This window comes from Natator depressus, chromosome 16 (genome assembly GCF_965152275.1).
Source record: "Natator depressus isolate rNatDep1 chromosome 16, rNatDep2.hap1, whole genome shotgun sequence".
NCBI lineage: Eukaryota > Metazoa > Chordata > Testudines > Cheloniidae > Natator > Natator depressus.
In genome coordinates, this window is record NC_134249.1 from 20,558,402 (window position 1) to 20,574,074 (window position 15,673).

At 45.2% G+C, this 15,673-nt stretch overlaps 1 protein-coding gene across 1 annotated transcript in view; it reads left to right on the forward strand.

The window, feature by feature from the left end:
- Positions 1-15,673, forward strand: part of CCDC187 (coiled-coil domain containing 187) — a 68,965-nt gene that overhangs the window by 9,846 nt on the left and 43,446 nt on the right. The window contains exons 8-13 of the mRNA XM_074973784.1: positions 819-917; positions 5,894-6,022; positions 6,643-7,394; positions 7,787-7,881; positions 8,763-9,433; positions 10,361-10,460. Coding sequence (XP_074829885.1) covers positions 819-917; positions 5,894-6,022; positions 6,643-7,394; positions 7,787-7,881; positions 8,763-9,433; positions 10,361-10,460 — 1,846 coding nt within the window. The remainder of the gene's footprint in view (positions 1-818; positions 918-5,893; positions 6,023-6,642; positions 7,395-7,786; positions 7,882-8,762; positions 9,434-10,360; positions 10,461-15,673) is intronic.

Consider the following 15,673-nt stretch of genomic DNA (forward strand, 5'->3'; position numbering starts at 1 on the left):
CGAGGTGCAGAGGATGACTAATTGGGTGTATTCACTAGCCTTGCAGGTTAGGGGGTTAAGCCTCATCACAGGGATCATATAAGTACCTAAGGTAGATAGATAGAGCAAAAGAAATCCTGGGGGCAGAGGCCCCAGCCATGGCCAGGGTGACCTTAGTTCCACCTCTAGAATTCTATGAAAACAGAGTCATGGCTATGGCAGTGAGCGATTGGGTTCCTGCACGATCACATGGACCCAGGGCTATGCAGAAGACGTAGGTTTAGCTCAGAGATCTTTCTTTTGTCCTCTGGTCTGGCAGCATGCTCAGAAGCAGGGGGTTCTTTCACCACTAAAGAGGCCTCTCTAGCCAATTAAAGACAGTCATGAATAAGTTCCAAAGGGCTGGTCCTTGCCCAAAAGCAGGATGGCAGCAACATGTGGCCTCAAGAAGAGGGAGAATGAAAGTGAAGTGATGCTAAAAAATGCCTGGGGGGGGTGGGGGGCAGGGGAAGATCAGTGGACAGACCCCCTTTTCTTCAGGGTGAATTGGATTGGGCTCCATCTTGCTTTCAATGTTGCAGTTCGGTACTACATTAAGTCTGAACCATTCTTCTACAAAGCATGGCACAATAAAAGAGTGAAAGCCCACTAGTTATCTTCACAACCTAGGAATGCAGCTGGCAATGAAAAGACAGCTTGTGGAAACCTGCCACTGATTTGACTGTCTAAAGCCTATCTATGTTAATTTCACAGTGTTTGGTATATCAGCAAAAGGGGTCATGTTTGCAGTTTGATTGCATTTCTAAGCTCAGTCTTTTCTGTCTTTTCCGACCGTCAAGACCAAAGAGACAGACGCATGACAAGCAGACATCAAAGGCACAAGCAAGAACAGAGTTCATCCAAGTCTTCTGTTCCCGAGAAAACATTGAAAGAGAAAGGTAAAGAGGCAAATGATTTAGGCTGAGACAATAACAGAGATTAAAAGGGGGTGGGGGGGAAATGGACAAAGGTGCTTAAGAAAATGTCCAGTTGGCAAAATCTCATGTTGTTTATTTATACTGTACATTATACACATGAACTCCTGGGAACCACAGTCAAGGATCATGGTCCATTGGGCAAGGCACTCTGCAGAAAAGTAACAAAAGGCAGTGACATACTGGAACTGGTGGCCAAAACAGTTAAATAAGGGCAGGGGTGAAAATTTGATGGGGGGGGGAGGATGAGATAACAGCAATAGCATAAATTGGCAGAAAAGCAGAAGCTCAGTTTCAGTGGTCTGTTGATAGGAAAGCCATGTGGTCTATCAGATAGACTGAACTCAGGACTGAGCTACTGGGGTAAAAGTAAAAGATTAGGAGCAGTTATAGTCATTTGAAATCCCCTGGGGTGTTTTGCAGGGATATTGGTTACACCCATGGCCCAATTACGACACAGATGGACTCTTGGGTAAGCAGAATGGAGTTTTCTCTGGTTTCAGTGGGGTATGGTCTGAGTTACTTTCTCTTCTAAACTGTTGTGTTGCCACACTATTAAAACAGCTGACCCGCTGCACCCCAGAAGTGGCTCTATTTAAGTGAGGCGTGACATTCTGTCAGGCCTGGTCTACACTTATCAATTAGATTGACCTATTTTCAGTGCTCAGAGCTGTGAAAAATTTCACACCCAGAGCGCCGTAGTTAGGTTGACCTAACCCCCAGGGTAAATGTGGGTAGGTCGATGGAAGAATTCTTCGGTTGACCTAGCTACTGCCTTGGTGTGATTGATCAACTATAGCAGCAGAAAAACCCCTTCCGTCGATGTAGGAAACATCTGCACTCTGGTGCTAGCGTGGCATAGCTGCCATCCCGCTGCAGCCTGGACACCCTCACAACGGTATTTAGAGGTTTAGCTGCAAAGTGCTTTCAGATCTGTATGCACAAGCTGCTGTAGACGTTCAAAGTATTATGACCGTAATAAATATAGGTTGGACTTTCCAAAGGCACCTGGGGAGGCTGAGCAGTACATTTTCTTATGCTCCATTGACAATCCTTGCCATAGGACGATCCTTGCCATTTTTAGTAATACTTTGCATCCAAAGGGATTTCTGAGTCTTACTTCATTAGGGCTTGTAAAGTATTTGGTGTTCCTTAAATCAAAGGTACTGTAGAAGTGCCAAGGACCATCACCCCTATTTTACAGGCTGGGAAACTGAAGTACAGAGAAAGTGGATGATTTATCCATGGTCTTGCCGCAAGTCAGTGTTAGAAGTGGGAGCCTTAACAACTAGACCACACCCTCTCCTCACCTCTATTTCTAAGTACAGCATTTTATTGTTGAAATCAAGCCACTTTGCCCATTTAATGCCACCATTTTGGTTTGGAAACTGCTGCATTCAAAGTCATAGCACTTGGTGGTCGTACTTCTGAAAAGGATCGGGAGGGGGCGGGGCAGTGGACCACAAGCGGAGGATGAGTTCTCAGTGTGATGCAGCTGCAAAAAAAGGCCAATAGGATTCTGGGTGTATTCACAGGCAGTGTTTGTCAGACACAGGAGGTAACTGTCCCACGCTACTCAGCACTGGTGAGGCCCCAGCTGAAATAGTGTGTCCAGTTCTGGGCATGACAATTTAGGAAGAATGGGAAGAAATTGGAAAAAGTGCCAAGGAGAGCAACAAAAATGATCAAAGATTTAGAAAACCTGACCTGTGGGGAAAGGTTGACAAAACTGGGCATGTTTAGTCTGGAGAAAAGACAACTGAGGGGCAACCTGAGAATAGTCTCCCGATATGTTCTATACGCTATAAAGAGGACAGGGACCACTTGTTCTCTGTGTCCACCGAAGGCAGGAGCCAGAAGTAATGGGCTCAATCTGCAGCAAAGGAGGGCTAGGTTAGATAGAACTAGAAGGGTAGGTAAACTCTGGAATAAGTTTCCAAGGGACACCCCATCATTGCAAGCATTCAAAACAAGTTGAACAAAGCCCTATCTGGGATGGTTTAGGGTTACCTGGTCCTGCCATAGTGCAGGGGGCTGGACTTGCGGAGTTCTGGAGATCCCTTCCAGCCCCACATTTCTAGGATTCTATGAAACTTTGCAGGAAACAAGTAAGGGATACTGGATGTGCAGATTATTTAAAGCAGGGGTATTTAACACCATCAAGAGTATAAGGTATGTGACTTCAGAAAAAAGCAAAAGGATCCCTCATCTAACACTATGCAGATGAGGTTATGAATGTAGTAGAGTGGTGCATTCTGTTACCAAAGTGCTATTTAAAATGCATGAAATACAAAATAATTTTCTTCTCCCTCCATTTTTTGTTTTAATGGATTGCTTGAAAAATGGCTTGATCTTCCTCAGAGACTGGGTCATAATAAGACCATGCTATATGAAACATTCATCATTGTAACTGCCAGTGTCAGGATGTCTTTATTGGCCATTAGTTTCTGTCAGTGAAGAAGCCAGGCCAGGGCTAAGAAGAGATGAATGAGGGGTCAGGGGTCAGAGGCAAAGTACTTGGGAATTTGATGAATTTTAAATTTGCTGTAGTTAACAAAAAGTTAAGTCGCAACGGCTATAAAATATTCATCTGTTCACAGAAAGCAAAAAATAATTGCAGAATATTTAAATTAAGACGGTTTCCTTCTGGGCAGGCACTTTCATCAGGGACTCAATCTGTTCTCAGATTTTGACATAAGTTTTTGTAGTTAATAAAAATTGTGCCGATTAAACAAAATAAAGATTTAATTGACATTAGACATCGCTGGGGGAGGGAAAAGGGCTTAGAGCCCTTTTTAGTTTTTGTCTGTTGCATTTAGAGAAACTCTAACAGGTATTTAAGTTCTAAAACTGCATACTAACAACCACCACCCGCATTTCTATTACTGCAAAACTATACAGAGAAATAGGCCAGACAGTTGATTCATTCAAAATATCGATGAGTCTCAACCCCCTGGCTGTTGCTAGAGTTTGCAGGTACCACTTTGGGCGGTCTGGTCAGTAAGCCATCCAGAGTAACTACAGGGTGCTGCAGGAAGTGATGTCAGTCATTCCGTGGGTGGTGCTCTTCCTGTCTCCCTAGCTACATGGACTGTGACATTGTGCTGAACGTTAGTTAAGCGGATTTGTTTTCTAACATGACCCAATTGTCTAGCAAAGAGGAGCCCAGGAGTTAGTGGTGAACCCGATGCTCCAGAATGGCGCTAGGGGGTTGCAGATACAAGGCCAGAAGTTCTCCTGGTGTAGATGGGCGTAGCTCCATTGAAATCAATAGAGCTGGGCCCAGTTACGCTGGCCCAGTATCTTGAAGTTGATATTTAAACAGGGTATCTGACTATGCTAGTGTAAATCCCTTAACTAGCCAATCTCCCAAAAGGCTGCTTTAATAACGGGCCAGATTTATTTAGTGGAATTTAGAAAGGCAGCGAGGCTCCTCCTGCCTCCCAGTGAAAGCCAGTGGGGGATGTCTACACATGGAGCAGGGGGTGTGATTCCCAGCTCAAGGAGAAATATTCACTGTAGCTGCGGCAGCATGAGAGGCTAGCTGCCACAAGAACACGCCTCTGGTGTCAAACGTACCCGGGGTGGCTCTCTCACTGCTTGCTTCTTCGCAGCTACCCTCTGTTTTTAGCACGCTAGCTCGATCAGAGCTAGCGGGAGCAGTTCTCCTCCAGCTGGGAATCACATCCCAGCTCAAAGCATACACGGATCCATGGACGCTTTAGCTTTTTGCAACTTGGCATCTATCTGCATCTTTAGCTGCCTTTGTAAATCTGGCCCAGTGTCTATTTCACCTTAACGGAATCGTCCCTTTCAAACCTCTTCATAACTTTGTTACAAACTTTTGTCCATAGAAATCTTCAGGGGGTCTTTGGCATGTGGAAAAAATACGTCTGTTTTGCCAACTTCACACTCTGCTGATGAGGTGTTTGGTACAAATACATAATTATACTGGTGGGAGTATTGGCATCCCCTGAATATAAACTGAAATGATGAAGTCAAACTTTGATAAATGTTGTCTATTAGGTGACACCACGTATTAAGGAAGAATTATTCATTTGTGCCTCATGCTGTATCGTTTATTTTTGCATTATACACAGCCTCTCCTGCTGTATGGCTCATTGATTCTTCTACACTGGATCCCGCTGATCCTCACCTGTTTAAAAATAAATGTGTTTACTCTAGTGAGGTTGAAATAATCAAAAATAAAAATCATGTTCCCATTAAACACCTACGGTTCCCACCTCGGAGATACAAAAAATGGGGCATCTGGGATGATCCTAAGCACTTATAACGGGACAGCTGGAAGCATATACTGAGCACCCTTACAAACTTCCCCAGACAGCTGCCTCAAAAAAAGCACTGACTCAGGGAAAGCCAGGACAGGTAGCAATGCTGTTAACACCCCCAACACCTTCTGCAGCCCATTGCGTCCAAGCCCTGGCTGCACCTGTCGATAGATACGGCTTGGGAAACTCACAAGCTTTTCTTTATCTAGTATCCTCAAGGATTCAGGGAGTCTCAGGTTTCAGCAAAATGCTTTTAATTGTCACAGGAATATGATGGAAAAAATAGGGTTCAGTCTCATATCTGGAGAACCGCTTAACTCTGTCAGTCCCCAGGTCTCTCTCTAGCCCACTTCCTCTTACATGCCTGCAGGAGCCACAAGATGGCGCTATCCCACACTGTAAATGGGCCCGAATAGAGAGTGTAGGTCTCAAATTTGAGCAGCCTTACAATTTTTTTTTTTAATAGTCTGATGAATGTCAAAATGTTGATGAAAAATTTGGACTAGCTCTAATTGGAACCTATTGTCCCCCCTTCCTCCCCAGCATCCCGAGTGTGGTCCCTTGAAACGGTCTTATGAGAAAGTTAAAAGTGCCCCCCCCCCCGCTTTATTTTTTAAGCAAGAAAAGCCCCATCTGTATTTTGTTTTCCAGGATCCAAACGGATTGGTGCTTCTGCATGGCGAGAAGGTCAGAAGCTGGTTAAAAAGTTGCTTGGCCCACCTCCTAAATGTACAAAGCTGGGGAGCACACCTGAAGAGCAGACCCCTACAAATGACTCCGGTACAGTTACTGGTAACTTCTGGGTTGTAAGGAGCAGGGGAGAGATCCTGGTCTTTTATTTTGGTAAAGAAAAAAAAAATAGTGGCTGAACACCCCTTCAGAAACTAGATGAAACAAATTGTTTCTTCAAGGTCATTAGGAGTTCCTGAGATTAAAAATGGCTACAATTCCCCAGCTCCTCACTTAACAGCCCCCTGGAACAGTTACAATATCACCTGTCCGCTGTGGAGATGTGACCAGTTGATGGTGTCATTGTGTTTGAACCGAGACCTTAGATGGAGTTATCTAAAGGGCCTTTTGATAAGGAGTCTGCAACTGCTCTTATGTATTCAATTGTTTTTACATGGAAGGCTCATAATCCACAGATCATTCATATAGCGGACCACTGCAATGTCAAAAAAAAGAGCCCCTACAATTCTGACTTCTAGTAAAAACCTGCAGCAATTTTCAAGCTGCGCTGAGGTTTTACTGCTAAGTAAACTCCAGAAAAGCCGGAGTTATAAATGCAAATGCTGACAGACTGTTAGCGGAAAGTAGATTTTGTGACTGACATGTTCGATACAGAAAATGATACATCCCAAAAGTAATAAACTAACTGTTGCTTTAAAATGTTTTCGCAGAACCTGGTAAAGAATTTATAGCAGCCCCACAGATGGAACAAAGCTCTAGAGAAAGTGGTGTTCCCGGTGGAGGCAATCACATGTGGAACAGCCTTCCGCATAAAAGCTGTCAAACCGCACCTGGCAGTTCCACTGAAATTGCCAGCAATGCACTGACCAGAGATGCAAAGCAAATACTAAGGGATCTGCATTTGCAAAACCAATCTTGTGAGGAATACAGAAGTACAAAGCTGCAGAAAGATACCACAACAGGAAGGGCAGAAGATCCAAAGCCATATCCAGAAACCTATCCTTCCTCAACTGAAATCAGCAGCATCACTCCCTCTGATTACAGCACAGAAAAGACCAGGTCCTTGTTAATGAAAGCTGGAATAGAGCCAAGAAATTGCAGTGGGGGAAAAAGTGCATCTCTTCCAAGAAGTAAGGGCTCAAACCGCCCAGGACAGAAAGTGTCCGAGAAGGAAAATGTTAACCAGTCTGCTAAGAAGAGAGTAAACGTAGGGAAAGCCCACACCTACAGCCCAGAAGAAGTGCATGAATTTATGCACAGAAAGATTGAGGAGAGAAAGAAGAAAAACCTAGAAGAGAAAAAGTCTTTAAAGCAGGCCAGAGAAACAAGAGCTCAGAGATTGCAAGAGTTGTACAGGAAACAGAAGGAAGCTTTTGCAAAGAAATCATGTTCTGGGGTGGCACAGATTTTAAACAGGGGAACTGTTCCGGCAACACAAGGTTCTCGGTATAAACTTGCCCAAGTACGTACATAAAGGAAGATAAATGAACAAGGATGGTGATAGAGTGAAAAAATATATATATAAAATCCTGACCAGCTGTCCTGTGTTTGGAGGCGATTTTAAGTGTTTATATAAATTGAGTCCTATCTGGGCAAATACAAGAATTCAAGTTCTAATGAGGATGATGATCACTGCATGGGTTGGGTATCCGTAGGGTTGGAACCCTTGATCTTTAGGTGCAAAAGCATAAGCTTCCGCTGCTTGAGCTGAAAGAACAGCTTCATTACTTGGCATCTGTAGTTGACTCTTATCTGATTATGTAGACCAGCTATTAGATGGGGTGAAGACCAAGCAGTATTTTATTGTTCCACAGTTATTTTGCAATTACATTAATTGTTGTTCCTTCATTTCAGGAACAGGCAATGAAAAGGAGCCTGGAAAGGAATTTTATGGAGTGGGTGCATAAAACATCATATGCTTTATTGAGAAGTGAGGAGCAGGGAAGCAGGTATTGCATGAGCCACCGAGATACAAAAGTGCATCTCTTCAGCCGTTTCTCTAGTTTGTCCTGGAGATTTGTCATAAATGTTCTGCTTTAAACTGTAATGAATAAGCTCACTGGTTACTCAGCAACAAGAAAGGACTTCGAGTCTGATGTGCGAGGTGCTGTCAGTCCCCATGTTAAAATCTGCCTCATCACATACTAATGCAAGTGCAATGGTTGAAATCGTTCACTGGGAGCCAGGAGTTCTGTGTCTGTGGGAGAAAATGGCCTAATCTCTGTGTGCCTTAGTTTACCAGGCTGTCAAAGGATGATCATGACATTTCACAGGGAGGTCATGAGGCCTAACTAATTATTGCTTGTAAAGCATTGTGAGATCTTCCCCAGAAAAGCCCTGGTGTGATTTATTTTGCTGGTAGGTTCAGTCTCTCTATTATAAGAATATTTCATTTCAAATTAGAGTTTTGTAGAAATAAACAAACCCATTCCCAACCACGATAGTACTTTGCCCAGTGTACGGGTTGGTTCTCATAATCAGTGACTGGGTTATAAACACAGCACAAGAATCTCGTGCAGTCTAGGTATAGGCCAATATTTCAGCCTGGTTTTATGCTTCATATTATTAAAGACTTTAATTCTGCAGCATTTAATAGACAAGCCTCTGAAGCTCTGTCCTAGATGTTAGCATCTCACTCTACATCTTCAGTCCTGGATTTGTCAAGCATTTTCTAATCTATAAGCATCAATCTCTCTCTCGCTCTCTGTCTCATGAGCTGCCTTATTCTGTGTCTGGTCTCTTTGTCCGGTCGCCTTTAAAAATTTGCCTGACTTCTGTTACTGTATCTTACTTCATGCACTGATGTGGGTCCCCCTTTGTATTTAAACAGTGACTTGCATCCAAAAACAATTCAGCCACCTAAAGCAACAGAGACATTCGATTTTCCTTCTTCACTGGCATCTGAAAGTGGGTTCCTCAGCCCTTTGAGCCTTAAAGACCTGGCAGTCACCCCTTCTCCAGCTCGGTACCTGCCTCCCCAGAGCTTTTTCCTTCCACTGAAAACTGCAAAATCTGGCCTCAAGGCCTCAGCTTCTGAGGACACTTCCAGCCCCCCTCCGTATAGAAATACACAGGATAGAGTGAAGGCCATTCACTCCCTAGCCAGGGAGCTTGGTGAGCGGATTGAGATGGCAACTGAAAGACTGAGGGGAACAAGCAGGCTACAAGATTCTAACGACAACGGAGGAGAGGAACATATACCTTTAGAACCTCCCAATTGGTCTTCTCCACGGTCAAAGCCCAAGACACCTAAGAGTGAGGAAAACAGGACAATGAACACACGAACACTCCTGGGTGTTCCAAGTCCTAACGGCTTATGGATTTCGTTAGACCATGCACAGGACAGCACTCTCTACTTGGGTAGCCCCGAAGGAGCAGAAGCCCAGAAAAGGAAGGAGCGGATACAGGCTCTTCTGTCCGACACAGCCACTGTTAGTGAGGAGTTACCATGGAGCTCCAGTTCGGTGATGCATGGGAAAGCCGTGAAGAATGTGTGGAAAGGTAGAGCATGGTCACACAAGATGCAACAGGGTGACTGACATTAGCACTGCGGGAGATTTTTCAAAGGCATGAAATGGGAGTGAGCCACTCCGCTCCCATTGACTTTCCATGGTCTGTTTTGCCTTTGAAAATCACCCCTGTAGAAAACAGCAGAAACTGGCTAGACTTGAGGGCAACGTTCTGTTTGTACCACTATGAAGTGAACATTTTACCGTATTTAGTAGAGGCTGGGGCAGTCTGGGTCACCAGCTCTGAACCCTTCAGACTCTGGGGAAGCTCTTCTCAGATCAGAACATCCCAGCTTGGGCCCAGCTCTCACAGTTATGTTATTTGTTTGCATAGCTAGAGGCTTAGCACTGATAATCCTCCCAGTGGAGCCCGAGGGGAGGGAAATGTCTGGCCACCAGATGCCTGGAGTGCTCCAAGACACCAAAATAAAGACTGTTCCTACTCTGCTGACAGAGAGGAGAGTTGGGTGCATAAGAAATTCAAGAGATAGGGATAAATTAGATTCCCCAACCTATCCATCAGGTGCTCTTCTTGTGCACATTGAGGAAGTCGTAAGACTCTGGGTGGGACTGGATTGAGAAGAAGTTCACTGTTTGGAAAGCTGGGAAAAGGGTCTCATAGGTTTATTCTCCTCTCTTTGCACCTGTGAAGTTACAGACCAGGGTTCTATTTCTGGCTCTGCCACTGGCCTGTGACGCCATACCCCCACCCTATGCCTCAGTTTCCCCCTTTGTACAATGGGAATAATAATGCCGACCCACCTTCCTGAAGTACTTGGAGATCTTTGGATCAAGAGAGCTATATAAGAGCTAAGTGCTTGTATTTAAGTAGGGAGAGAAGAACAGATGCAAAACTGGGACCCTTTCATTCCTGTGAAGAGTGTATTTATTAAAAACCTTCATTTGTCTTTTTTCAAAGGTTTTACCGTAAAGAAGGAATCTGAAGTGGAAACGTGCCTATTGCGAGGAAAGCCGATAACCTGCAGAGCCTCTCCATCTCCCAGATTCCTCACGAGAAGGTAAACAAATCTAGTTATACTATTCTTTGCTAAATGCTTTGACCACACATAGCGTTAAAATAAATGGCACCAATTCAGCATGGAGTACGAGTGCTCTTTATTCCTTCGTCAGAGAATTGCCAAATAGGCTGATTTTGACACAAGATCTACAGAAATAGGGAGTCCCCAATTTATACAGATCAGGCAGATCAACAGGAACATTTTGACAACAGCCTTTTCAAGAGATGGCCCTAATCCACAAAGCTGGAATCTTGAGCAAAACTTCTCTGGAGTTTAGGGGGGATTGGGATCTGGGTTTCTCAATCTCTCTCCCCGCCCCCACATCTTTTCCTGAAATGGCAACAATATTATCCCAATGCTCCACGAGGTTCTTCGCTGTCCTGGAGAATGGAAAGCAAAGCAGTTCCAAACTGGTCGCCTGCAGTTCACAGGAATCTGCAAAGGTTTAGAGACCAGAAATTCAAAGCAAAACTCAGCGGCAGAGTTTTGCCTGAATCCTATCTGGCCTGGGCTTGTGCCGAACTCAGCCCAGGAGTTAGGTTTGTACCACAAGGGTACGTCTGCCGTTGGAATTGAGTGGGTGAGTCTCAGCTTTCGTGCTAGCTCCCATCAAGCTAGCATGCTAAAAATAGAACATAGCCTCGGCTGTGGGATGGGCTAGCTGCCCCAAGATCTTGTGTGAGGGTCTCTAGAGAATCACAGAAATGTAGGGCTAGACGGAACCCCAAGAGGCCATGTAGTCGATGCCTCCCACTGAAGCAGGATTAAGAATACCTAGATCATCCCTGGCAGGTGTTTCTCTAACCCATATTTAAAGACTTCCCATGACAGGGATTCCACAGCCTCCCTAAGGGTATTTCTACACTGCAATTAGATACCCGCGGCTGGGCCCGTGCCAGCTGTCTTGAGCTAAGGGGCTGCTCCATTGCAGTGTGGACGTTTGGGTTGGGGGAGCCCAACTTCAGCCTGAGTTCTGGGACTCTGTGGTATGGAACAGCTTCCATATGAGGAAAGATTAATAACACTGGGACTTTTCAGCTTGGAAAAGAGACGACTAAGGGGGGATATGACAGAGGTCTATAAAATCATGACTGGTGTGGAGAAAGTAAATAATGAAGTGTTATTTACTCCTTCTCATAACACAAGATCTAGGGGTCACCCAAATGAAATTAATAGGCAGCAGGTTTAAAAACAAACAAAAGGAAGTATTTCTTTACACAATGCACAGTCAACCTGTGGAACTCCTTGCCAGAGGATGTTGTGAAGGCCAAGACTATAACAGTGTTCAAAAAAGAACTAGATAAATTCATGGAGGATAGGTCAATCAATGGCTATTATCCAGGATGGGCAGGGATGGTGTCCCTAGCCTCCGTTCGCCAGAAGCTGGGAATGGGCGACAGGGGATGGATCACTTGATGATTACCTGTTCTGTTCATTCCTCTGGGGCACCTGGCATTGGCTGTTGTCGGAAGACAGGATACTGGGCTAGATGGACCTTTGGTCTGACCCAGTAGGGCTGTTCTAATGTTCTTATGTTCTCTTCCACCTTGCAGGGTCTAGAGCTTGGGCTCCAGCCCGAGCCCAAACCTCTACACCTCAATTAAACAGCCCCTGAGCCACAGTCCGAGCCAACTAGCATGGGCCAGCTGCAGGCTTTTAATTGCAGGGTAGACATACCTAAAGTGACTTCTTCCAGTGCTTAACTATCCTCAGCGTTAGAAAGTTTTTCCTAATATCTAACCTATATCTCCTTTGTTGCAAACTAAGCCAATTACCTCTTGTCCTCCCCTCCGTGGGCATGGAGAACAATTGCTCACCCTATGTTCTGTAGCTAATACTAGCTCTACTGGATCAGATGAATGAAGATCAGGCTAGAGAAAGCCTCCCTTATATACTAGCACGTCAGGCTACTTAGAAAGTGGTGGGCCCAATCTTGCAGGGTGCTGAGCACCTTTGTGTCTCATTGATTTCAATGGAGTTAGAGCACCCAACACCTTCCAGAAGGTATTGCAGGATTTGGCCCCACAAGACTATGATCTTCCCGGTACAATTCAATGATTGCCCACTAGGGAGAGCTATTAATCTACTGAACCCTTTAGAGAGACTTTTCCCCGTTTGCTTTTCTATTCTCTTAGGTTTTAAAAGCATTGTGTGCCAGGTTGTTTAAATTAAATTATAGAAGGAAGATCCGTTGTTTCAGGGCCATCCTCTGAGGAGAGACAACACTTTGTGTTCTCAGAGGCCTCACTGTTCAAATCAAACTCTTCCCATGTGTACTTTGCAGAAATGTGTTAGCTCTTTAAGCAGTTGCATGGTGCAGGTAGAGGGCCCTATGGTGTAAAGAAGCCGGCTTCTTTGTGTGACTGTTGATGGCTTTTCCCCCCTGCATGTTTCTTGATGTTTTCTTTTGAGCCACACAAAACACTTTGATTACATGAAGGACTTTCATAAACTTGCAGAGGCACCAAAATTTCAGCGTGCAGATTGGGGCACTATCCCAGCGCAGCTAGTTATCGCAGCATACTTTGCAGTGGGGAGCACACATCAGACCTTAACTTGCAGCCCATTACCTCTCCGGATCCCGAGAGGTAATGAGCACCCACAACTTCCCAGCTCCTCCTGTGTTCAGGCCTCTTATGTGCAGTACTGGTTTACAATGGTGCCAGCGGCCCTGACTGAGCCTGCTCCACTTGCCCTGCATCCGGATCAGTGCAAGTGGAGCAAAGGGTAGGGGCATGCTGACAGCACAGGGCCTGGTGGGCCAGTGTGCATCTGGCGCCTGCCGGTTTGCAAACAGTGCCCTTGCACTTGGCGGAGCAGGGTTGCTCCCGCCATGCCACGCCCCATTGCCCCAAGCCAGCCCCTCGCTCCAGGGATCGACCTCCCCACGCCATGTTCCATTGCCCCCATGGGGGCCCACAAAAGATGAATCCAGCCCTGCTTGTGTGGGAATTTTGCAGGCAAAAGGGAAATTCATTGCTTAAAAATCCCTCATCAGAAATCCCTGAAAATACTAAGCCCAATTGTCCGAGTTACAGTCCTAACCTTAACTCACCTTTTCCTAGGTTTAGGAAAACTTTAATGCCAAGCTTGACATTCAGGTCTAGAGCGCGTCTATGTCAGTAGCTGATGGATCTCTGCTTATTGACCAATGTCTGTATTCTTAAGCCAAGCTTCTGTTTGGTATGTACAGAAAAATTAGGCTGAAAGTTCTGCAGTTGAAGTTAACAGTGGGCCCAATCCTGTGAGGTGCTGAGCACCCTCAACTCCAAACAATTTGGGGTGGGATTTTTCCAGATGCCTTACGGGGCTAGATGTCCAACTCCCATTGAAATCCCAGCCTTGATCACCTGGCAGGATTAGAGCCAATGGGTCTTCCTGATCTAGGCAGAACTCTTACTCATGTTAAATAATTGTGTCAAGTGTCATGAACCATTGATTTCCTCATGGTGATTCCTATTAGAATGTAGAATGATCTCCAAAGGGGATGGGAAGGGAATGGGGGCATTTAAAACTATCCTGAACAATGTACTATGATTTTTGTACTTTTATGCCAAGCACCAGAGACATACATTGCTTACCATGCATCATGCTTAGTTCTATAAGCTTACTTTTGTCTAAAGACATTACTTTTAGGGTGTTTTTTATCCCAGAGATGTTTAGAAAAGTAAAATGTACATCTTCCTTCCTTCACCTCCCCTTCCCCGCCCCCGGCCACAGAACACACATTGGTATAACATATGGCATTGACTGAAGTAGACTAAATTGATTATCTTTATGAGTACCTAGTTAAATCTCTACTGATCTCCTTTTTGCAGAAGATTAAAGAGTGGTTTAGCCAATTGGATATTATAGATTCATTTACAGTAATTGTTTTCACTCACTTTACTCTGACATTTGGGAGGGTGGGGGAAGAGAGAAATTATGATTACTGTAGATTTAGCTATGTGTGTGCACACATTTGTGTGTATTATCACACACCACACAAATGTAAGTTTAATTAATGAGGGAGTGTGGCCGAGAATGGCAATTTTGGAAGCTACACTATGAACATTCTTTATAAAGTTGATTAAATTAATGCGGACTCAGATTTTCCCATCAGCCTTACATTCAGTGCAGGTTTAATGCAGATGGTGATACACAGAAAACTCCTGGCTTGTAGAATATATTCTGTACAGTGAGAGCTATTTGTATAAAGAGACTTCATTGTGTCATCAGCAGGGCCCTACCAAATTCACTGTCCTTTGTTGGGGGGGGGGGGGGAAATCCCAAGGTTATTGTGGGGGGGGCGGGGGTTGTGGTATTGCTACCCTTGCTGCTGCGCTGGAGAGCGGCGGCTGCTGGCCAGGAGCCCAGCTCTGAAGGCAGAGCCGCCAGGAGCAGCCAGAAGGAAGGGTGGCATAGTCTGGTCTTGCCACCCTTACTTCTGTGCTGCTGCCGGCAGGTGCTGCCTTCAGAGCTGGGTGCCCGGCTAACGGCCACTGCTCTCCAGCCGCCCAGCTCTGAAGGCGGTGCAGAAGCAAGGGTGGCAATACCACGACCCCCCTAAAATAACCTTGTGACTCCCTGCAACTCCCTTTTGGGTCAGGACCCCCCAGTTTGAGAAACACTGGTCTCCCCCATGAAATCTGTATAGTATAGGTTAAAAGCACACAAAAGACCAGATTTCACGGTCCGGGACACTTTTTCCATGGCCATGAATTTGGCAGGGCCCTAGTCATCAGTGTAGACTTAACTCCTCAATCCCCACAGGACAGAGCACTAACAAATATACCCCTGGATTGGCCAGGGATGGACTAGGAGACCCAAATCTTGTCCCTAACTTGCAGTTCCCAGAAAAAGGGAAGGAGTTTGCATGGCTGCAGCAGGGATCCTTGAACCGGAGTGAGGATCAGAGCTCCAAGTGCAGATTCAGCATTGCCTGAGACAAAGTCAGCATTTGCTTTTCCCATTCTTGACATATTCCTTCTCCTTACTGGGGGAGAGAGGAAGTGCAGCATAGACTAAGGGCCATATCTTGGCCTACGTTTTTCATTGGACTTCGAAACCACCAATACGATGGGTCAATGTTACTCTCACTTTACAAAGATGTAAATGCAGAGTAGTTGCATGAGGTGCTGGATTTACACTGGTGTAATAAAGCACAGTTTGGCTGTTTGCCTCCTCAGGGCCAAATTCATACCCACAGGGTGCGTATACTGGGAAGAAAGCAG